This window comes from Somniosus microcephalus, chromosome 24, assembly GCF_052327205.1.
Source record: "Somniosus microcephalus isolate GS21.2 chromosome 24, FLI_Smic_1.0, whole genome shotgun sequence".
Lineage (NCBI taxonomy): Eukaryota > Metazoa > Chordata > Chondrichthyes > Squaliformes > Somniosidae > Somniosus > Somniosus microcephalus.
This window is the reverse complement of record NC_141010.1, coordinates 61,747,511-61,771,480: the sequence shown is the minus strand read 5'-3', so window position 1 is coordinate 61,771,480 and position 23,970 is coordinate 61,747,511. Positions and strand designations below refer to the sequence as shown.

Genomic DNA, 23,970 nt, shown 5'->3' with positions numbered 1-23,970 from the left:
GGGGCAGTGTCAGAGTGGGAGGGGCAGTGTCAGAGTGGGCCGGGAAGTATCAGAGTGGGTGGGGCAGTGACAGTGTGGGAGGGGCAGTGTCAGAGTGGGAGGGGCAATGTCAGAGTGGGCGGGGCAGATTCAGAGTGGGCGGGGCAGTGCCAGAGTGGGAGGGATAGTATCAGAGTGGGAGGGGCAATGTCAGTGGGCGTGGCAGTGTCAGAGTGGGAGGGGCAGTGTCAGGGTGGGAGCGGCAGTGTCAGAGTGGGAGGGGCAATGTCAGAGTGGGAGGGGCAATGTCTCAGTGGGAGGGGCGATGTGAGAGTGGGCGGGGCAGTGTCAGAGTGGAAGGGGCAATGTAAGAGTGGGGGGGCAGTGTCTCAGTGGGAGGGGCATTGTCAGAGTGGGTGGGGCAGTTTCAGAGTGGGTGGGGCAGTGTTAGTGGGAGGGATAGTGTCAGAGTGGGAGGGGCACCGAGAGAGTGGGTGGGGTAATGTCAGAGTGGGAGAGGCAGTGTCAATGAGGGAGGGGCAAGGGTCAGAGAGGGAGGGTCAGTGTCAGAGAGGGAGGGGCAGTGTCAGAGTGGGAGGGGCAGTGTCAGAGAGGGCGGGGCAGTGTCAGAGAGGGAGGGACAGTGTCAGAGTGGGAGGGGCAGTGTCTCAGTGGGAGGGGCAGTTTCAGAGAGGGAGGGGCTGTGTCAGAGTGGGAGGGGCTGTGTCAGAGTGGGAGGGGCAGTGTCAAAGAGGTCGGCGCAGTTTCAGAGAGGGAGGGGCAATGTCAGAGAGGGATGGGCAATGTCAGAGAGGGAAGGGCAATGTCAGAGTGGGCGGGGCAGTGTCTCAGTGGGAAGGGCAACGTCAGAGTGGGGGGCAACATCAGAGTGGGAGGGGCATGGGAGGGGCAATGTCAGAGGGGGAGGGGCAGTGTCAGAGTGGGTGGGGCAGTGTCAGAGTAGGAGGGGCAGTGTCAGAGTAGGAGGGGCAGTGTCAGAGTAGGAGGCGCTCTGTCAGAGTGTGCGGGGCAGGGTCAGAGAGGGAGGGGCAATGTCAGAGACGACGGGGCAGTGTCTCAGTGGGAGGGGCAATGTCAGAGTGGCAGGGGAAGTGTCAGAGTGGGCGGGGCAGTGTCAGAGTGGGCGGGGCAGTGTCAGAGTGGGAGGGGCAGTGTCAGAGTGGGAGGGGCAGTGTCAGAGTGGAAGGGGCAATGTCAGAGTGGGAGGGGCAGTGTCAGAGAGGGAGGGGCAATGTCAGAGTGGGGGGGCAATGTCAGAGTGGGAGCAGCAATGCCTCAGTGGGAGGGGCAATGTCTCAGTGGGAGGGGCAGTGTCAGAGTGGGAGGGGCAGTGTCAGAGTAGGCAGGGCAGTGTCAGTGGGCGGGGCAGTGTCAGAGTGGGAGGGGCAATGTCAGAGTGGGCGGGGCAGTGTCAGAGTGGGCGGGGCAGTGTCTCAGTAGGCAGGGCAGTGTCAGAGTGGGAGGGGCAGTGTCAGAGTTGGAGGAGCAATGTCAGAGTGGGTGGGGCAATGTCAGAGTGGGCGGGGCAGTGTCAGAGTGGGAGAGGCAGTGTCAGTATGGGAGGGGCAATGTCAGAGTGGGAGGGGCAGTGTCTCAGTGGGAGGGGCAATGTCAGAGTGGGAGGGGCAGTTTCAGAGTGGGGGGGCAGTGTCAGCATGGGTGGGGCAATGTCAGAGTGGGCGGGGCAGTGTCTCAGTGGGAGGGGCTGTGTCAGAGTGGGCGGGGCAAAGTCAGAGTGGGAGGGATAGTGTCAGAGTGGGTGGGGCAGTGACAGTGGGAGGGGCAGTGTCAGAGTGGGAGGGGCAATGTCTCAGTGGGAGGGGCAATGTCAGAGTGGGATGGGCAGTGTCAGAGTGGGAGGGATAGTATCAGAGTGGGAGGAGCAATGTAAGTGGGCGTGGCAGTGTCAGAGTGGGAGGGGCAATGTAAGAGTGGGGGGGGCAATGTCTCAGTGGGAGGGGCATTGTCAGAGAGGGAGGGGCAGTGTCAGAGTGGGAGGGGCAGTGTCTCAGTGGGAGGGGCAATGTCAGAGTGTGGGCGCAACGTCAGAGTGGGAGGGGCAATGTCAGAATGGGAGGGGCAGTGTCAGAGTGGGAAAGGCAGTGTCAGAGTGGGAGGGGCAGTGTCAGAGTGGGAGGGGCAATGTCAGCGTGGGTGGGGCAGTGTCAGAGTGGGCGGGGCAAAGTTAGAGTTGGCGGCAGTGTCAGAGTGGGAGGGGCAGTGTCAGAGTGGGCGGGGCAGTGTCTCAGTAGGCGGGGAAGTGTCAGAGTGGGAGGGGCAGTGTCAGAGTGGGAGGGGCAGTGTCAGAGAGGTCGGCGCAGTTTCAGAGAGGGAGGGGCAATGTCAGAGAGGGAGGGGCAATGTCAGAGAGGGGGGGCAATGTCAGAGTGGGCGGGGCAGTGTCTCAGTGGGAAGGGCAATGTCAGAGTGGGGGGCAACATCAGAGTGGGAGGGGCATGGGAGGGGCAATGTCAGAGTGGGAGGGGCAGTGTCAGAGTGGGCGGGGCAGTGTCTCAGTAGGCGGGGAAGTGTCAGAGTGGGAGGGGCAGTGTCAGAGTGGGAGGGGCAGTGTCAATGAGGGAGGGGCACGGTCAGAGAGGGAGGGTCAGTGTCAGAGAGGGAGGGGCAGTGTCAGAGTGGGAGGGGCAGTGTCAGAGAGGGCGGGGCAGTGTCAGAGAGGGAGGGGCAGTGTCAGAGTGGGAGGGGCAGTGACTCAGTGGGAGGGGCAATGTCTCAGTGGGAAAGGCAGTGTCAGAGTGGGAGGGGCAGTGTCAGAGTGGGAGGGGCAATGTCAGAATTGGAGGGGCAGTGTCAGAGTGGGAGGGGCAGTGTCAGAGTGGGAGGGGCAGTGTCAGAGTGGGCCGGGAAGTATCAGAGTGGGTGGGGCAGTGACAGTGTGGGAGGGGCAGTGTCAGAGTGGGAGGGGCAATGTCAGAGTGGGCGGGGCAGATTCAGAGTGGGCGGGGCAGTGCCAGAGTGGGAGGGATAGTATCAGAGTGGGAGGGGCAATGTCAGTGGGCGTGGCAGTGTCAGAGTGGGAGGGGCAGTGTCAGGGTGGGAGCGGCAGTGTCAGAGTGGGAGGGGCAATGTCAGAGTGGGAGGGGCAATGTCTCAGTGGGAGGGGCGATGTGAGAGTGGGCGGGGCAGTGTCAGAGTGGAAGGGGCAATGTAAGAGTGGGTGGGGCAATGTCTCAGTGGGAGGGGCATTGTCAGAGTGGGCGGGGCAGTTTCAGAGTGGGTGGGGCAGTGTTAGTGGGAGGGATAGTGTTAGAGTGGGAGGGGCAGTGAGAGAGTGGGTGGGTTAATGTCAGAGTGGGAGGGGCAGTGTCAATGAGGGAGGGGCAAGTGTCAGAGAGGGAGGGTCAGTGTCAGAGAGGGAGGGGCAGTGTCAGAGTGGGAGGGGCAGTGTCAGAGAGGGCGGGGCAGTGTCAGAGAGGGAGGGACAGTGTCAGAGTGGGAGGGGCAGTGTCTCAGTGGGAGGGGCAGTGTCAAAGAGGTCGGCGCAGTTTCAGAGAGGGAGGGGCAATGTCAGAGAGGGATGGGCAATGTCAGAGAGGGAGGGGCAACGTCAGAGTGGGGGGCAACATCAGAGTGGGAGGGGCATGGGAGGGGCAATGTAAGAGTGGGAGGGGCAGTGTCTCAGTGGGAGGGGCAATGTCAGAGTGGCAGGGGCAGTGTCAGAGTGGGCGGGGCAGTGTCAGAGTGGGCGGGGCAGTGTCAGAGTGGGAGGGGCAGTGTCAGAGTGGGAGGGGCAATGTCAGAGTGGGAGGGGCAGTGTCAGAGAGGGAGGGGCAATGTCAGAGTGGGGGGGCAATGTCAGAGTGGGGGGGCAATGTCAGAGTGGGAGGGGCAATGTCAGAGTGGGAGCGGCAATGCCTCAGTGGGAGGGGCAATGTCTCAGTGGGAGGGGCTGTGTCAGAGTGGGAGGGGCAGCGTCAGAGTAGGCAGGGCAGTGTCAGTGGGCGGGGCAGTGTCAGAGTGGGAGGGGCAATGTCAAAGTGGGCGGGGCAGTATCAGAGTGGGCGGGGCAGTGTCAGAGTGGGAGGGGCAATGTCAGAGTGGGCGGGGCAGTGTCACAGTGGGCGGGGCAGTGTCAGGGTGGGAGGGGCACTGTGAGCGTGGGCGGGGCAATGTCAGAGTGGGGGGGCAGTGTCAGAGAGGGAGGGGCAGTGTCAGAGAGGGAGGGGCAGTGTCAGAGAGGGAGGGGCAGTGTCAGAGTGGGGGGGCAGTGTCAGAGAGGGCGGGGCAGTGTGAGAGAGGGAGGGACAGTGTCAGAGTGGGAGGGGCAGTGTCTCAGTGGGAGGGGCAGTTTCAGAGAGGGAGGGGCTGTGTCAGAGTGGGAGGGGCTGTGTCAGAGTGGGAGGGGCAGTGTCAAAGAGGTCGGCGCAGTTTCAGAGTGGGAGGGGCAATGTCAGAGAGGGATGGGCAATGTCAGAGAGGGAGGGGCAATGTCAGAGTGGGCGGGGCAGTGTCTCAGTGGGAAGGGCAACGTCAGAGTGGGGGGCAACATCAGAGTGGGGGGGCATGGGAGGGGCAATGTCAGAGTGGGAGGGGCAGTGTCAGAGTGGGTGGGGCAGTGTCAGAGTAGGAGGGGCAGTGTCAGAGTAGGAGGGGCAGTGTCAGAGTGGGAGGCGCACTGTCAGAGTGTGCGGGGCAGGGTCAGAGAGGGAGGGGCAATGTCAGAGACGGCGGGGCAGTGTCAGAGTGGGCGGGGCAGTGTCAGAGTGGGAGGGGCAGTGTCAGAGTGGGCGGGGCAGTGTCAGAGTGGGAGGGGCAGTGTCAGAGTGGGAGGGGCAGTGTCAGAGTGGGAGGGGCAATGTCAGAGTGGGGGGGCAGTGTCAGAGAGGGAGGGGCAATGTCAGAGTGGGGGGGCAATGTCAGAGTGGGAGGGGCAATGTCAGAGTGGGAGGGGCAATGCCTCAGTGGGAGGGGCAATGTCTCAGTGGGAGGGGCAGTGTCAGAGTGGGAGGGGCAGCGTCAGAGTAGGCAGGGCAGTGTCAGTGGGCGGGGCAGTGTCAGAGTGGGAGGGGCAATGTCAGAGTGGGCGGGGCAGTGTCTCGGTAGGCGGGGCAGTGTCAGAGTGGGAGGGGCAGTGTCAGAGTTGGAGGAGCACTGTCAGAGTGGGAGGGGCAGTGTCAGAGTTGGAGGAGCAATGTCAGAGTGGGCGGGGCAGTGTCAGAGTGGGAGGGGCAATGTCAGAGTGGGCGGGGCAGTGTCACAGTGGGCGGGGCAGTGTCAGAGTGGGAGGGGCACTGTGAGCGTGGGCGGGGCAATGTCAGAGTGGGGGGGCAGTGTCAGAGAGGGAGGGGCAGTGTCAGAGAGGGAGGGGCAGTGTCAGAGAGGGAGGGGCAATGTCAGAGAGGGAGGGGCAATGTCAGAGAGGGAGGGGCAGTGTCAGTATGGGAGGGGCAATGTCAGAGTGGGAGGGGCAGTGTCTCAGTGGGAGGGGCAATGTCAGAGTGGGAGGGGCAGTTTCAGAGTGGGAGGGGCAGGGTCAGCGTGGGTGGGGCAATGTCAGAGTGGGCGGGGCAATGTCAGAGTGGGGGGGCAGTGTCAGAGTGGGGGGGCTGTGTCAGAGTGGGAGGGGCAATGTCAGAGTGGGCGGGGAAATGTCAGAGTGGGCATGGCAGTGTCAGAGTGGGCGGGGCAGTGTCAGAGTGGGCATGGCAGTGTAAGAAAGGGAGGGGCAGTGTCAGAGTGGGAGAGGCAGTGTCAGAGTGGGCGGGGCAGTGTCGCAGTGGGCGGGGCAATGTCAGAGTGGGAGGGGCACTGTGAGAGTGGGAAGGGCAATGTCAGAGTGGGAGGGGCAGTGTCAGAGAGGAAGGGGCAGGGTCAGAGAGGGAGGGGCAGTGTCAGAGAGGGAGGGGCTGTGCAAGAGTGGGAGGGGCAATGTCAGAGTGGGAGGGGCAGTATCAGAGTGTGCGGGGCAGTGTCAGAGAGGGAGGGGCCGTGTCAGAGCGGGCGGGGCAGTGTCAGAGTGGGAGGGGCAATGTCAGAGATGGCGGGGCAGTCTCAGTGGGAGGGGCAGTGTCAGAGTGGCAGGGGCAATGTCAGTGTTGGCGGGGCAGTGTCAGAGAGGGAGGGGCAGTGTGAGAGTGGGAGGGGCAGTGTCAGAGTGGGCGGGGCAGTGTCACAGTGGGCGGGGCAATGACAGAGTGGGAGGGGCACTGTGAGAGTGGGCAGGGCAATGTCAGAGTGGGAGGGGCATTGTCAGAGAGGAAGGGGCAGGGTCAGAGAGGGAGGGGCAGTGTCAGAGAGGGAGGGGCAGTGTCAGAGTGGGAGGGATAGTATCAGAGTGGGAGGGGCAATGTCAGTGGGCGTGGCAGTGTCAGGGTGGGAGCAGCAGTGTCAGAGTGGGAGGGGCAATGTCAGAATGGGAGGGGCAATGTCTCAGTGGGAGGGGTGATGTGAGAGTGGGCGGGGCAGTGTCAGAGTGGGAGGAGCAATGTAAGAGTGGGGGGGCAATGTCTCAGTGGGAGGGGCATTGTCAGAGTGGGTGGGGCAGTTTCAGAGTGGGCGGGGCAGTGTCAGTGGGAGGGATAGTGTCAGAGTGGGAGGGGCACCGTGAGAGTGGGTGGGGTAATGTCAGAGTGGGAGGGGCAGTGTCAATGAGGGAGGGGCAGGGTCAGAGAGGGAGGGTCAGTGTCAGAGAGGGAGGGGCAGTGTCAGAATGGGAGGGGCAGTGTCAGAGTGGGAAAGGCAGTGTCAGAGTGGGAGGGGCAGTGTCAGAGTGGGAGGGGCAATGTCAGAATGGGAGGGGCAGTGTCTCAGTGGGAGAGGCAGTGTCAGAGTGGGAGGGGCATGGTCAGAGTGGGAGGGGCAATGTCAGACTGGGAGGGGCAGTGTCAGAATGGGAGGGGCAATGTCAGTGTGGGAGGGGCAGTGTCTCAGTGGGAGTGGCAATGTCAGAGTGGGGGGGCAACATCAGAGTGGGAGGGGCAGTGTCTCAGTGGGATGGGCAGTGTCAGAGTGGGAGGGGCAGTGTCAGAGTGGGAGGGGCAATGTCAGTGTGGGCGGCGCAGTTTCAGAGTGGGTGGGGCAGTGTCAGTGGGCGGGTCAGTGTCAGAGTGGGAGGGTCAGTGTCAGAGTGGGAGGGGCAGTGTCAGAGTGGGAGGGGCAGTGTCAGCATGGGTGGGGCAGTGTCAGAGTGGGCGGGGCAAAGTTAGAGTTGGCGGCAGTGTCAGAGTGGGAGGGGCAGTGTCAGAGTGGGCGGGGCAGTGTCTCAGTAGGCGGGGCAGTGTCAGAGTTGGAGGGGCAGTGTCAGAATGGAGGGGCAGTGTCAGATTAGGAGGGGCAATGTCAGAGTGGGTGGGGCAATGTCAGAGTGGGAGGGGCAGTCTCAGTGGGAGGGGCAGTTTCAGAGAGGGAGGGGCTGTCAGAGTGGGGGGGCTGTGTCAGAGAGGTCGGCGCAGTTTCAGAGAGGGAGGGGCAATGTCAGAGAGGGAGGGGCAATGTCAGAGAGGGAGGGGCAATGTCAGAGTGGGGGGCAACATCAGAGTGGGAGGGGCATGGGAGGGGCAATGTCAGAGTGGGAGGGGCAGTGTCAGAGTGGGAGGGGCAATGTAAGAGTGGGAGGGGCAATGTCTCAGTGGGAGGGGCAATGTCTCAGTGGGAGGGGCAGTGTCAGAGTAGGATGGGCAGTGTCAGAGTGGGAGGGGCTGTGCCAGAGTGGGCGGGGCAGTGTCAGTGTAGGAGGGGCAGTGTCAGAGTGGGGGGGCAGTGTCAGAGTGGGAGGTGCACTGTCAGAGTGGGCGGGTCAATGTCAGAGTGGCAGGGGCAGTGTCACAGTGGGCGGGGCAATGTCAGAGTGGGGGGGCAATGTCAGAGTGGGAGGGGCAATGTCAGAGTGGGAGCGGCAGTGTCAGAGTGGGCGGGGCAGTGTCAGAGTGGGAGGGGCAGTGTCAGAGTGGGAGGGGTAATGTCAGAGTGGGCGGGGCAGTGTCACAGTGGGCGGGGCAGTGTCAGAGTGGGCAGGGCAGTGTCAGAGTGGGAGGGGCAGTGTCAGGGTGGGAGGGGCAGTGTCAGAGTGGGAGGGGCACTGTGAGAGTGGGCGGGGCAATGTCAGAGTGGGAGGGGCAGTGTCAGAGTGGGAGGGGCAGTGTCAGAGAGGGAGGCGCAGTGTCAGAGAGGGAGGGGCAGTGTCAGATTGGCGGGGCAGTGTCAGAGAGGGAGGGGCAGTGTCAGTATGGGAGGGGCAATGTCAGAGTGGGAGGGGCAGTTTCAGAGTGGGAGGGGCAGGGTCAGCGTGGGTGGGGCAATGTCAGAGTGGGCGGGGCAATGTCAGAGTGGGGGGGCAGTGTCAGAATGGGGGGGCTGTGTCAGAGTGGGAGGGGCAATGTCAGAGTGGGCGGGGCAATGTCAGAGTGGGCATGGCAGTGTCAGAGTGGGCGGGCCAGTGTCAGAGTGGGCATGGCAGTGTCAGAGTGGGCGGGGCAGTGTCAGAGTGGGCGGGGCAGTGTCAGAGAGGGAGGGGCAGTCTCAGTGGGAGGGGCAGTGTAAGAGAGGGTGGGGCAGTGTCAGAGTGGCAGGGGCAATGTCAGTGTGGGCGGGGCAGTGTCAGAGAGGGAGGGGCAGTGTCAGATTGGCGGGGCAGTGTCAGAGTGGCCGGGGCAGTGTCACAGTGGGCGGGGCAATGTCAGAGTGGGAGGGGCACTGTGAGAGTGGGCAGGGCAATGTCAGAGTGGGAGGGGCAGTGTCAGAGAGGAAGGGGCAGGGTCAGAGAGGGAGGGGCAGTGTCAGAGAGGGAGGGGCAGTGTCAGAGTGGGAGGGGCAATGTCAGAGTGGGAGGGGCAGTATCAGAGTGGGAGGGGCAATGTCAGAGAGGGAGGGGCAATGTTAGATAGGGAGGGGCAATGTCAGAGAGGGAGAGGCAGTGTCAGAGAGGGAGGGGCAATGTCAGATAGGGAGGGGCAATGTCAGAGAGGGAGGGGCAGTGTCAGAGTGGGAGGGGCAATGTCAGAGTGGGAGGGGCAGAGTCAGAGTGGGAGGGGCAGAGTCAGTGTGGGAGGGGCAGTGTCAGAGTGGGAGGGGCAGTGTCTCAGTGGGAGGGGCAGAGTCAGAGTGGGCGGGGCACTGTCAGAGTGGGTGGGGCAGTGTCAGAGTGGGCGGGGTAGTGTCAGAGTGGGCAGGGCAGTGTCAGTGGGCGGGGCAGTGTCAGAGTGGGCGGGGCAGTGTCAGAGTGGGTGGGGCAGTGTCAGAGTGGGAGGGGCAGTGTCAGAGTGGGCGGGGCAGTGTCAGTGGGCGGGGCAGTGTCAGAGTGGGAGGGGCAGTGTCAGAGTGGGAGGGGCAGTGTCAGAATGGGAGGGGCAATGTCATATTGGGAGGGGCAGTGTCAGAGTGGGAGGGGCAGAGTCAGAGTGGGAGGGGCAGTGTCAGAGTGGGCGCGGCAGTGTCAGAGTGGGAGGGGCAGAGTCAGAGTGGGCGGGGCAGTGTCAGAGTGGGTGGGGCAGTGTCAGAGTGGGCGGGGAAGTGTCAGAGTGGGTGGGGCAGTGTCAGAGTGGGTGGGGCAGTGTCATATTGGGAGGGGCAGTGTCAGAATGGGCGGGGCACTGTCAGAGTGGGAGGGGCAGAGTCAGAGTGGGCGGGGCAGTGTCAGAGTGGGCGGGGCAGTTTCAGAGTGGGAGGGGCAGTGTCAGAGTGGGCAGGGCAGAGTCAGAGTGGGAGGGGCAGTGTCAGAGTGGGAGGGGCAGTGTCAGAGTGGGCGGGGCAGAGTCAGAGTGGGAGGGGCAGTGTCAGAGTGGGCGGGGCAGAGTCAGAGTGGGGGGGCAGTGTCAGAGTGGGCAGGGCAGAGTCAGAGTGGGAGGGGCAGTGTCAGAGTGGGCGGGGCAGCGTCAGAGTGGGCGGGGCAGTGTCAGAGTGGGCGGGGCAGTGTCAGAGTGGGCGGGGCACTGTCAGAGTGGGCGGGGCACTGTCAGAGTCGGAGGGGCAGTGTCAGAGTGGGAGGGGCACTGTCAGAGTGGGCGGGGCACTGTCAGAGTCGGAGGGGCAGTGTCAGAGTGGGAGGGGCACTGTCAGAGTGGGCGGGGCACTGTCAGAGTGGGCGGGGCAGCGTCAGAGTGGGCGGGGCAGAGTCAGTGGGGATGTAAATTGGCGATTACCTTCTTTAACACTTGAGAACGGGAGTGTAAACTGCCCGATGAAGTCATTGCTGGAAGCTGAGTCGTAATCTTCAACCACGAATCGGATGAGAGCGAGCTCGGGAGCGCTGATTGTAAACCGGAGCACTTCATTCCACACCGGATTAAAACCTGCCATTCAACAAAAATATACAGCGACTGTTAACTACCTGAAGGCAGGAATCCTCCCGTGTAACGAGTAATCTGTATGGTGTCAGAAATAATGCCCCTGTGGCGGAACCACCAGAGGATTACGGACAATTGTATATAATTCCTTTTACAGCAATGTAGTACAGCTGGGGGCTGCACCTTTAATGTATCTGTTAACTGTACGAGGGCTTCTTTCCTGTACTCCGCGTGATGACGTCATGCCGTCCGTCACGTGATCTCTCAACGGTGGGAAGAACGTCATGACGTCAGAGCTCGGAACCTTCTAGCAGTAGAGCTCGGAACCTGCTAGCAGTTGAGCTCGGAACCTGCTAGCAGTTGAGCTCGGAACCTGCTAGCAGTTGAGCTCGGAACCTGCTAGCAGTTTCCAGAGAGGCTTTCAAGCAGACCAGACCTATTTGCATTATATCCTACAGTTTCCTGTACAGCTTCGTTTGTTCATTAAATTTTATTGTTTTGATTTTCTGAGTCGATCTCAATTCTTCGGCTAGGAACCCCAGTTCCTACACCCCGATATTTATGGGGAGGGTGTGGACGAGGCTGAAATTGGCCAAAGAACCCGGCAAGGCTGGAGACACAGCGGTCTCGCTGATCTTAACGCCAGGGCCTCATTAACATCTTGTAGCTCCGTCTCTCTGCCAGCAGCCAGCTGAATGGACAACCTGGCCAGTGATTGGGAGGGCTGGGGAGGAGGCAGGCCATCGGGACAGGGGGAGGCCGAAGGCTTCCTTGAGCGGCCTGGGGGGCCGAGGAGCAGTCCTGCTAAAAGAGACACTTTCCATGTGGAGACAGCTCTCGCTTCCCCTCCGCTGCCGACCCCTGGGAAACCCGTGCAGCCACAGTGACTTTTCTATGTTAATAAGTGTCCTGCCTCTCCCTGGAGGGACAGTCATGAGCCGGCAGCAGACCGCAAACCTGCTTCTGCTGCCCTCCAGGGCTGTTTTCTGAGCGGCCTCTGGAGACCGCTGGTTAGGCCACTCAATGCCTGGTAGAAATGGGCGGAGTCCGTTTCTACCTCAAAATTGCAGTCGGGGTCCTCTGGACCTCAGGACCCTGATTTGCATATTATAAGCGGCCTGCGGCCTGAAACAGGCGGGTGCTCTGGACGCCCATCTCAGGACCCCAGCCAAGATGGCTGTGGCCGGAGCGCCAGTGTAATCGGGCGGTAAGCTACCACCGGGCGGAGTAACAATCCGCCCCATCTGCTCCTGCCGCATTGTGGCACAGGCTCCTGACCAAAGCCTCAGGCCTAATGAGGCTTGTGCATGTCGTGTATGCAGAATTCCAGCTCTCTGGGCTGGGCACCGACCCTGGGGCGTGCTAGGCCCCTCAGCATCGCGTCTTCAGCCCTTTCCAGCAGTTCCGAAAGCTGTTTATTGGCCCATGAACCCATCAGATGTCAAGTATCATTTCTGATACCTAACGTTTGCCCGTCGTTCTCCCCTCCTCCCCTATTAAAGGGGCCTCTTATCTTTTCATCTCCAGTGCTGACTAAGGGTGTACACCAAAAACCTTAACCTGTCTCTTCTCTGTAGAGATGCTGATGGATCAGCTCTGTATGTCTTGCAGGTTCAGATACTTTCTTTTTAGTTCCAGTAATGGCCCAGAAATTCGGGTCGGGGGCTTCCCGCGGGTGCAAGTCCCCGATCTGCACTTACCCAGCGCGCCGGCCGTTGAGCTGTGGGCCGGCGTGGGATTCCGATCCTGGGCCTGCTCCAGCTGCCGGTGCGCAGTGCTTGCATATCCCAGGGGCGCAGTTAGTTCGATGCGTCCCCTGGGATCACGTGGGCCATGTGGAGCAGGGAATGCTTCATTCATAAGTCTGACAGGAAGAGCTGTCAAGGCTTATAGATACTATGGGCCCAAAATAGCACTAAATCTTCAAATACATTTTTAAAAAATCACATTTTTAAAATAAACTATAAATTACATGAAATAACTATTTTAAACAATAATTTAAATTTTTGAATTTTTTTTAAAATTTTCTAACGGGGCTAAAAATAAACTTACCTTGCTTTAAAGTATTTAGAAATAATAAACCTGTGGAAAAAATGTTTTAATTTTAATTAATTCACCACTTACCTTGTAAAAAGCAGGCCTTATGACTGCTTTTTACATGGCCCAGAAATTCGGGTCTCCACGGGTGTGTACGCACGGGGTACTCACCCGTAAGCCCAATGGAAGTGCCAGTTTCCTGCATGCACTGCTCATGTGTGGGAAACCGGCACTTCCGTTCCCCTGAACAAAGGGGTTCAGAGGTCGAACACATGCGCGGGAGAGGCTGCGCGTGCGCATCGAATTTACGTTTTTTTTCCACCTTATGCTGTCGTGGAATTTCATCGTCGCACATGGCCTTTATCGCCTTTTTAAAGGTTTGTACGAACCTCTCAGCCAATCCATTTGTGGCTGGATGATACGGGGCGGATGTGTAATGCCTTACCCCATTCCTTCTCATAAATTTCCGAAACTCTTCGGACACAAACTGTGATCCACACATCACTGTCCCCTGGCATATTGACAGCTGTTCTCTTCTGGATGAGAATGCTGGCAACAGTGAGTCGCCATGTGTTGGCCATCCCCTCACCGTCAAATCATATACCAGAGACAGCGTCGGATCATTGCGGGTCTCCTTCTCTATATCCGCGTTAGTTACTGGCAATCGTTCAATTATTGACGAATAAAATATCTCGATAGGGTCCACTGCTGGTGCTTCCTCCACAGTAGGCAGTGGCAGGCGTGATAGCCCATCAGCGTTTCCATGCTGTTTCGTGCCTTTATATTCTATTTCATATTGGTTCGCCCCTAGAAAAAGGGACCATCTTTGTAACCGTTGTGCAGTCATCACCGGAACGCCCTTCTTTGGATTAAAGATGGAGACAAGTGGTTGGTGGTCAGTCAGCAAGGTGAACTTCTGCCCATGCAGATAGTGGTTGAATTTTTTTACTCCCCATACTAGGCTGAGGGCCTCCCTGTCAATCTGGGCGTAGTTGCGCTCGGCTGAGGTTAGTGACCGAGACGCAAAGGCTACTGGCCTCTCCAACCCGTCTGGGAATTTGTGCGACAGCACCGCTCCAATACCATAGGGTGATGCATCACATGCCAACCGAATTGGTAGTGCTGGGTTGAAATGGGCCAACACCTCTTTTGATGTGATCAATTCTTTGCACTTCTGGAAAGCTCGTTTACGTTCGTCATTCCACTTCCATGGTACCCCTGTTTGCAGTAGGGTGTTCAGTGGGTGTAATACTGTAGACAAATTTGGTAAGAACTTATGGTAGTAGTTCACCAGCCCGAGGAACGACCTCAGTTGTGACACATTTTCCGGTGCTGGAGCCTTGACTACTGCCTCAATCTTTTCAGGGGACTTATGTAACCTCTCTTCATCGATAACGTGGCCACAATACGAGATCTGCTTCTGGAAAAACTCACACGTGTGGCGATTAGCTCGTAGCCCATATTCCTTTAATCTGGTGAGCACCTTCTCCAAGTTGGCGAGGTGATCACTGTCATTTTCGCCCGTGACCAGGATGTCGTCCAAATAACACTGGGTCCCTGGAATCCCTTGCAGGACTTGATCCATCGCCCTTTGCCAAATAGCCGGAGCCGATACTACCCCGAACACCAGCCGGTTGTATTGGTAGAGACCTTTATGAGTGTTGATCGTGAGGTACTGTTTCGAGGCTTCTTCTACCTCCATTTGCAAGTACGCCTGGGCTAGATCAATTTTGGTGAAGCGTTTACCTCCAGATAGCGAGGTGAAAATATCCTCAATTCGTGGAAGCGGATATTGTACCGTGTGAAGGACTGGGTTCACTGTCACCTTAAAATCCCCACAGATGCAGACCTTCTTTGGTTCCCCAGGCATATTCCTCAACGACCTCTTCATTACAGGAACGATGGGTGTAGCCCACTCGCTCCAGTCTACTTTGGACAGTACTCCTGAACGTTCCAACCCTTCCAGCTCTGCTTCGACAGCTGGTCGGATCGCATAAGGCACTGGTCTGGCCTTAAGAAACTTTGGGCTTGCATTTTCCTCTATTTGAATCATTGCTGTTATGCCTTTTAGTGTTCTGAGTCCCTCCTGGAACACTTCTTTTGCGTCAGTTAGCATTTTTGACAGTCGTCCAGGTGTGACGTCGTCATCCTTTTTGGCCTCAACCTTCAGTGCCTGTATGGAATGCCAATCTAATTGTATCTTCCGGATCCATTCACGTCCTAGCAGTGGTGGTCCTCCATCTGGCAATACATATAGGTCCATTTTAGGTATTTCCTGGCCTTTGTATATTACTTTCACCCTTATTTTTCCTTTGGGGTAGACTTTTTGCCCTGTGGACGTCTTCAAGACAATCTCTGTAGCTTTCAAGGGTATATGTGAAAATAGCCGCTTGTAGTCCCTTTGGTTTATGACTGTTAGGGCTGCTCCTGTGTCCAATTCCATTTTCACTTGGACTCCGTCTATCTTGAGTGTAACCCAGATAGTCTGGTGATCCTCCATTTTAGTTACCTTATGTAGTTTCAGACAACCCAGCTCCTTGCTTCCAGAGTCTGTATCACTTTTCTGTTCGTCTGAACTACTGTCCATCACCTTATGTACCTTTTTGTACTTCTCCTGTGGAGATTTCTTGCTGTTGGTTTTCTTCCCAGACCTGCAGACTCTTGCTGTGTGTCCTGCTTTTCCACACTGTCTGCACACTTGGTCCTTGAACCAACAATCCTTCTGGTCGTGTGTTGCTCTGCCGCAGCGATAACACTTCCCTGTTCCATAGGATATTTCATTGGTGCCATATTCTTGCGGTCTCCGTTGTATCTCTGCAGCGCCCCTTGCGGCTGCTTCGTGTGATACTGCCATGCTGAAAGCCTTGTCCAGCGTAAGATCCTTTTCTGATAGAAGCCGTTTCTGGGTTCCTTCACTTTGAAGCCCACACACAAACTTGTCCCTTAACGTATCTGCTAGTCCCACTCCAAACTGGCAGTGTTTCGATAGCTTGCGCAGTTCCGTTAAGTACTCAGCATTGCTTTCGTCTTTATGTTGGTTCCTTTTATGGAACTTAAATCTTTCTGCTATCAGCAGCGGTGTGGGGTTTAAGTAGTCCTGTAGGATTTCTACTATGCTTTCGAAATTCTTATTCACGGGCTTCTCTGGGGTTATTAGGTTTTGCAGTAAGCCATAAGTTTTTGCACCCATGGAATTTAACAAAACCAGTGCTTTCCTCGCATCTGGCACAGTGGCATAGTGGTTAGCACTGTTGCCTCACAGCGCCAGGGACCCGGGTTCGAATCCAGCCTCGGGTGACTGTATGGAGTTTGCAAATTCTCCCCGTGTTTGCGTGGGTTTCCTCCGGGTGCTCCGGTTTCCTCCCACAGTCCAAAGATGTGCGGGTTAGGTTGATTGGCTATGATAAAAAAAATTGACCTTTAGTGTTAGGGGGATTAAATACGTGGGGTTACGGGGATAGGGTGGGATATGTGTTGGTGTAGGGGTTACGGGGGTCAGGTGGGATATGTGTCGGTGCAGGCTCGATGGGCCGAAATGGCCTCTATCTGCACTGTGGGGTTTCTGTGATTCTGTGATTCATTCGCCCTGCAGTACACCTCAATACGTTCCACATATGTCGTCCAATCTTCGATTTCATTATCGAACGTAGAGATACTGCCACTCTTCGGCATCCCTGGGTGTGATTTAACTGTCAAAAATGGCGTCTCCCGCGCTCTACCTTCTTCTCCACTGTCACAAAATGGCATCTCCCATGCTTTCCTTTCTTCCCGCGCTCGCCCTTCTTCTCCGCTGCGGCTTCTAAAAATGGCGTCCCTTCGCTCTTCCTTCTTCTCCGCGGCTCAATGGCGTCTCCCACGCTCTCCCTTCTTCTCCCCGCAGACACTGTTCAGCCCTTGAGCCCTGGCTGTGCTCTGCGCGTTTTTTTTTTCTGTGCGCCTTTCCCGTTTCCGCCGCTCGGTCCTGAACCCGGCTGCTGCTTTACCCTCTCTCCGTTTTGTTTTTCCTCGACGCCGCTCGGTTTTCAACCCCCGGCTGCGCCCTGTGCGCTTCACCCTCTCTCTTACCCCGTCGACGCTGCTCGGCTTTTTCTCTGCCGTCGGTCGGCTCCAGCCGCCGCTGTCCGGGAAGGGTCTGCGCTGTACCTGTTGTCAGTCTGTTGCTGATCGTCGTGGCTGGGGAACCAAGCCCGGCTCTCAACAGCCTCCCCTGCGATGTTCACTTTCTGCCGGACGACTGGGCGGTTGCTCGTGGTCGACGCCCGTGCTTCTGGCCTCGACTTTCTGCCACCGCCCTCCCGGAGCGAATCCTCGAAGGGAATTGCAGAGTTGCAGGTAGATTCGAATCGACATTTGTCGCCACTGTTAGATCCATGATTCTGAGAGTATGATGTTTTTCAATAACTACACGGATGCTGTAACTTAACAATAACAGGTATTTACTGGAGTAGGGTAGTCTCAAGACTGGGGGTACAGAGGCATGCTCAAGGCTTATATACAGGTGTGGTCACTGCCGGTACTACAGTATACAGAAGCTGTAAAAGTAGTTCTCTCTTAAAGGTACATACACTACATAATTAAAATTAAAACATTTTTTCCACAGGTTTATTATTTTTAAATACTTTAAAGCAAGATAAGTTTATTTTTAGCCACGTTAGAAAATAAAATTATCTTTTTCAAAAATTTAAATTATTGTTTAAAATAGTTATTTCAGGTAATTTATAGTTTATTTAAAAAATGTGATGTTTTTTTAAAATTTATTTGAAGATTTAGTGCTGTTTTGGGGCCGTAGTATTTCTAAGTTTGACAGCACTTCCTGTCAGACTTATGAATGGAGCATTCCCTGCTCCGATTGGCTCCCCATGGCCCACGTGATCCCAGGGGACGCATTGAACTAACTGCACCCCTGGGATACGCAAGCACTGCGCGCCGGCAGTTGGACCAGGCCCCGGATCGGAATTCCACGGGGGCCCACAGCTCAATGGCCGGCACGCTAGGTAAGTGCAGATCGGGGGCTTGCACCCGCGGGAAGCCCCCGACCCGAATTTCTGGGCCCATGTCTAACTTCGGCAGACTTACTCTCCTGGGAAAACCTGCAAAAAAAAACGAAGTTCGATGCGCACGCGCAGCCTCTCCTGCGCACGCGTTCGACCTCTGAACCCCTTCGTTCAGGGGAACGGAAGTGCCGGTTTCCCTGCATGCGCAGTGCGTGCAGGGAACCGGCACTTCCATAGGGCTTACGGGTGAGGACCCCGTGCGTACCTGAATTTCTGGGCCAATGTATTTCTTGCTGTGTCACCAGGCGACTGGAGAGAGGGAAGTCACAAGGGATGATATTATGAGGCACCAGTCGTGGCGTGAAGCCTGACTAGACAGGAGTGCGGGTCACTGAATCAACCCTCTGGGTTCCTAGGCCTGTGCCTGGCCCAGAGCTAGCCGGCAGGTTGGGCCTCTTGGGGTGGGGGCTGATCCCGGGATGGGGGGGGGCGGGCAAATCCTGGGGAGATGAGCACAGGCCTGTGGCTCCGCACATTTGTAGTTCAAAGAGCGTAGGACCCTGATTTGCATATTTAAACACACTCCCCCCGCCCGAAACAGGAGGCCTTGCTCTGCTCCCGTTTACACGCCTGTCGGAAAATTGCATCAGGTGGGCCTTGGACATCCATGGCGTGGCTGAGGTTTTTTGGTTGGGTTTTTACACCAAATACTTTCTCTGATTGGGCAGCAGGGCACCCCCCCCCATCTTTTACTTTTACACCGCACATTCTTCATCTGCACACTGGTCCTCCCTCCTCCAACTACTGCCCGTCACCATGAATTCTTCCTTTTACCACCTCTCTCCACGATTACCCCAGAGGCACCAGGCCCCTGGTTACCGATCTGCAGCCATCCCAGCCAAGGTGCGGCAGCATGCACACACTCGCAGAGCGACACACTCACCGAGCGACACACTCACCGAGCGACACACTCACAGAGTGACACAGTCAGAACGACACACTCACCAAGCGACACACTCAGAGTGACACAGTCACAGAGCGACACTCACAGAGCGACACACTCAGAGCGACACACTCACAGAGCGACACAGAGAGTGACACACTCACAGAGCGACACACTCAGAGCGACACACTCAGAGCGACACACTCACAGAGCGTGACACATTCACAGGGCGACACAGAGCGTGACACACTCACAGAGCGACAGAGAGAGTGACACACTCCGAGCGACACACAGAGCGACACACTCACAGAGCGACACACTCACAAAGCGACAGAGAGTGACACACTCAGAGCGACACACAGAGCGACACACTCACAGAGCGACACACTCACAGAGCGACACACTCAGAGCGACACAGAGCGTGACACACTCAGAGTGATATACTCACAGAGCGACACACTCAGAGCGACACACTCACAGAGCGACACACTCAGAGCGACACAGAGCGTGACACACTCACAGAGTGATATACTCACAGAGTGATATACTCACAGAGCGACACACTCACAGAGCGACACACTCACAGAGTGTGGCAACTTTAAATAAACAGCTTCTAGCTGGCTAAAGTCAACTAAAGGCTGTCTGAAATCCATTGACCGACCTCTGTTCCTTACACCCTAAAATCCACAACTATCAGTATATCTTTAATGAGGCTTCCAATGTGCCGACCCCTTTACAACGCCTGGTACAATGGAAGCCCCATAAAAGGATTGATATTTATGGATTCGAAGGTGTATGGAAGCAGAGTACAGATTAAATACAGACAGATCAACAATTCCAGTCATAGGAGCAACCTTCTCAAGGAAAAATATATCCAAAAATATACCAACTGAATAAAAGCTCAGTGGATTGGGTAAATATTGGTTAAAACTCAAAGCTTCGACTGATTTCCCACTCAGTGCACGGTTTGCAAAGCCCCCAGTCGTGCTGTTGTCTTTCTGAATTGCCCAATCATCTGCCTGTTTTATTTAAATGAGGCTCAACAGGAGGTTTAAGTGTGGTGATTGTCGCAGGTTCAGTGACTCGCATCGTCCCGGATATCTCCAAGACTGGAAGCTCAGCCCCATCAGAATGTCCCGAATATGTTGTACAAATGACTCGGGCATTGGGTTCAATGGGCTTCTGTGGTTCTATTGTTGCTATTTGAAGAATAGCAGATCCCTGGAATCTAATCGAGGGGCACCAGGACACCATGCTACCTTCAGAAGTTATTAACTGCTACACTATCGAGAGCCTTAGACACACCATTGACAGTATAACTCCCATCAGATAGGTGTTGCACACACATCATCATCTTACCGTTATTTTCAACATGTCCTGTCTTTTTTGTGGCGTTATCATCAGGGACACCGTGCACTTCCACACGCACTAGGGGATCCACTATGGAATTCTTTTTATCCTTATTCACTTTAGGGAGCTGCTGAGCTGTAATAATCTGAAAAACAGACAACAATCTGAGAATTTGGGGTTCTACGACATAGAGTGCATTGTAATTCACCAGAGATAGGAGTCTGAGACAGAGAGAGGGAGAGAGAGAGAGAGAGAGAGAGAGAGAGAGAGAGAGAGTGGGGATCCACCGAGGAGACAGTGAGAAAGACTGAGAAAAGTTGCTCCATAAGTGGATGGGGAGGGAGAGTGTGGGAGCTTCATCAGGTGATGGAGCGGAGGAGACATCCTGGTACTGGAGAGGGGGAACTGTATCAAGGGATGGAGAAAACACGGGAATTTTATCAGGATGGGGAACAGCAGAGGCTTCATCAGGGAACATGGCAAGGAGGGAGCAAGAATGCTGAGATGAAGATTGAGCAATTAGGCGCAGCTGGAATGAGAACAATATGATAATCAGACACAGGGCAAGTCCTGAGATATCCCAGGCACTGGGCACTGGACAAGTTTATAGAGATAGGACTGGTTTAATCAATGTGAGATACATTTCTCTATTATATTTTATACTAGCTGGAGTGCCCGTCGGTGCCGAGGGTTTTTTATGGGGATGTTGTTGTTGGAAGAGAGAGAGAGAGAGACTGGGGGGAGTAGAGAGAGACGGGGGGTGGAGCGAGAGAGCGAGAGACTGGGGGGGGAGAGAGAGAGAGACTGGAGGGGAGAGAGAGAGAGAGAGAGAGAGAGAGACTGGGGGGAGAAGAGAGAGACGGGGGGGAAGAGAGAGAGAGAGACTGCTGGATTTAGTTTGGGATTAGCCTGGAGAGAGAGGGGGGGGAAGGAGCTCCTCAGGCCTGGCCCGATGGACCCCTGCGAAGGAAGGAAGGAAGGAAGAAGGCGAGCTCTCCCTCCCTCTCCCACCCCCTCACTCTTTCCCTCCCTCACCCTCTCTCTCTCCCTCCCCCTGTCTCTCCCTGCTTTACTCTCTGTCCCTCCCTCCCCTCTCCCTCCCTCCCCCTCTCCTCTCCCTCCCCCTCTCCTCTCCCCTCCTCTCCGTTCCCCCCTCCCTCCCCCTCTCCTCTCCCCTCCCCCCTCCCTCTTCCCCCTCCCCCTCCTCCCTCTCCCCCTCCTCCCTCTTCCCCCCTCCCCTCCTCCCTCTTCCCCCCTCCCCCTCCTCCCTCTTCCCCCCTCTCCCTCCTCCCTCTTCCCCCTCCTCCCCCTCCTCCCTCTTCCCCCTCCCCCATCTCCCTCTTCCCCCCTCCCCCTCCTCCCTCTTCCCCCTCCTCCCCCCTCCCTCTCCTCCCTCTTCCCCCCCTCCCTCTTCCCCCCCTCCCTCTTACCCTCTCCCCTCCCCCCCCGCTCCAATCCCTCTTTCCGCCCCGGGGCCCGGGCCTCGGCACCTGGATGAACGCGTTTCCCTGGACGTTTTTGGCGGCCTCGGCTGTCACCCTGATGCTGTTGGCCGAGGCGAAGATGGTGACCTGGTCGGCTTTCCGCCCCGTGGCCCGGGCCTCGGCACCTGGATGAACGCGTTCCCCTGGACGCTTTTGGCGGCCTCGGCCGTCACCCAGATGCCGTTGGCTGAGGCGAAGACGGTGACGTGGTCGCGGAAATGAACGGCCTTGAGCAGGTTCGACAGGTTGCGGGCGCGCCGGGAATCCGCTGAACTCAAGGCCCAGGCTTCCCGTGCTACTAGGCCGCAGCTCCGCGCATCCACTACAATAAAGAGAGATTCCTAAATATTAAAGTTCAGGTTTTTAAGCACCCCATAGCTAAGAAGACAACTGCAGAAAAGAACCTAATGGGGTACACACAGAAAGTGGGAAAAATAAACACACAGAAAGTGGGAAAAATAAATCAATAGTTAGGAATCAAGATGGCGGCCACTCACCTCAGCTCAGAAGGATTAGGCCCGCCCACACATGCAATGAAATGCCCCCTGTGACGCACCGATTGGTCAACCATCAGGTTAATCCCCTGTACGATTGGTCAACCATCACGTCACTCAACGCTAATGAGCGGAATGTTGCCGTTTTTTAAAACTTTTTTGTATACTGTCCGAACAATTTTTGTCTGACCAAAAAGTAAATACACCTATTAGACTCCCCTAATGATAAGCTTTCTTTTGATATAACATGCGTGTAGGTACGCTGTATAACTTTTGAGTGTATAGCGGACAGACAGAGAGACAGACAAACAGACAAACAGAGAGACAAACAGAGAGACAAACCGCTTTATATATATAGATTTACTGTCCCATTGTAGTGTCATATAAATTGGCCAGAAAAAGCAGTAATCCAGAGGATTGGGAGCAGTTTAGGATTCAACAAAGGAGGACAAAGGGATTAATTAAGAAAGGGACAATAGAATATGAGAGTAAGCTTTCAGGGAACATAAAAACTGACTAAAAGCTTTTATAGATATGTGAAGAGAAAAAGATTGGTGAAGTCAAGCGTAGGTCCCTTGCAGTCAGAATCAGGGGGATTTATAATGGGGAACAAAGAAATGGCAGACCAATTAAATACATATTTTGGTTCTGTCTTCACAAAGGAGGACACAAATAACCTCCCAGAAATATCGGGGAACATAGGGTCTGATGAAAGGGAGGAACTGAAAGAAATCAGTATTTGTAGGGAAATGGTGTTAGGGAAATTGATGGGATTGAAGGCCGATAAATCCCCAGGGCCTGATAATCTACATCCTAGGGTACTTAAGGAAGTTGCCCTAGAAATAGTAGATGCATTGCTGATCATCTTCCAACATTCGATGGAATCTGGAACAGTACCCATGGATTGGAGGGTAGCTAATGTTACCCAACTATTCAAAAAAGGTGGTAGAGAGAAAACGGGGAATTACAGACCAGTAAGCCTGACATCGGTAGTGGGGAAAATGCTAGAGTCCATTATAAAAGATGTAATAGCGCATCACTTGGAAAACAGTGACAGGATCGGACAAAGTCAACATGGATTTACAAAAGGTAAATCGTGCTTGACTATTCCACTGGAATTTTTTGAGGATGTAACTAGTAAAATAGATAAGGGAGAACCAGTGGATGTGGTGTATTTGGACTTTCAGAAGGCTTTTGATAAGGTCCCACGTAAGAGATTAGCGTATAAAGTTAAGGCACATGGGATTGGGGGCAAGGTATTGACTTGGATAGAGAACTGGTTGGCAGATAGAAAGCAAAGAGTTGGAATAAACGGGTCTTTTTCCGAGTGGCAGGCAGTGACTAGTGGGGTACCGCAGGGATTGGTCCTTGGACCCCAGCTATTCACAATATATATTAATGATCTAGACAAGGGAACTAGATGTAATATCTCCAAATTTGCAGATGACACAAAGCTGGGTGGACGTGTGTGCTGTGAGGAGGATTTTGACAGGTTGGGTGATTGGGCAGAAGCATGGCAGATGCAATATAACGTGGATAAATGTGAGGTTATCCACTTTGGTGTCAAAAACAGGAAGGCAGATTATTATCTGAATGGCAATAGATTGGGAGAAGTGGAAGTGCAACGAGACCTGGGTGTCCTTGTGCACCAGTCGCTGAAGGTAAGCATGCAGGTGCAGCAGGCGGTTAAGAAGGCAAATGGTATGTTGGCCTTCATAGCGAGAGGGTTTGAGTACAGGAACAAGGATGTCTTGCTACAGTTGTCCAGGGCCTTGGTGAGACCACATCTTGAGTATTGTGTGCAGTTTTGGTCGCCTTATCTGAGGAAGGATATTCTTGCCATGGAAGGAGTTCAGCAAAGATTCACCAGGCTGATACCTAGGATGGCAGGAATGACGTATGAGGAGAGATTGGGTCGATTGGGCTTGTACTCGCTGGAGTTTAGAAGAATGAGAGGGGATCTCATTGAAACTTATAAAATTCTGGCAGGACTGGACAGACTAGATGCAGGGAGGATGTTCCCGATGGTCGGGGAATCCAGAACCAGGGGTCACAGTCTAAGGATAAGGGGTAGGCCTTTTAGGACAGAAATGAGGAGGAATTTCTTCACCCAGAGAGTGGTGAACCTGTGGAATTCTCTACCACAGAAGGCAGTAGAGGCCAATTCATTAAATATATTCAAGAAGGAGTTGGATATATTTCTTAAGGCTAAAGGGATCAAGGGGTATGGGGAGAAAGCAGGGACCGGGTACTGAACTTGGATGATCAGCCATGATCGCATTGAATGGTGGAGCAGGCTCGAGGGGCCGAATGGCCTACTCCTGCTCCTATCTTCTATGTTTCTATGTTTCTATTGTTGCCACATTGGGGAAACACTGTGTGTATGTAGATAAACCTGTATAATCCCCTTTTAACTGCTGTATTCCC

The 23,970-nt window shown here is 55.5% G+C and overlaps 1 protein-coding gene across 3 annotated transcripts in view; it reads right to left on the bottom strand.

Annotated features, from left to right (window-relative positions):
• LOC147101507 (1-phosphatidylinositol 4,5-bisphosphate phosphodiesterase delta-3-like) overlaps positions 1–23,970 on the bottom strand; it is a 275,280-nt gene that overhangs the window by 17,656 nt on the left and 233,654 nt on the right. For all 3 annotated transcript variants that reach the window (XM_085966655.1, XM_085966656.1, XM_085966657.1), the window contains 2 exons: positions 19,575–19,710; positions 10,098–10,247 (listed from right to left, as the gene is read on the bottom strand). In XM_085966655.1, coding sequence (XP_085822781.1) covers positions 10,098–10,247; positions 19,575–19,710 — 286 coding nt within the window. The remainder of the gene's footprint in view (positions 1–10,097; positions 10,248–19,574; positions 19,711–23,970) is intronic.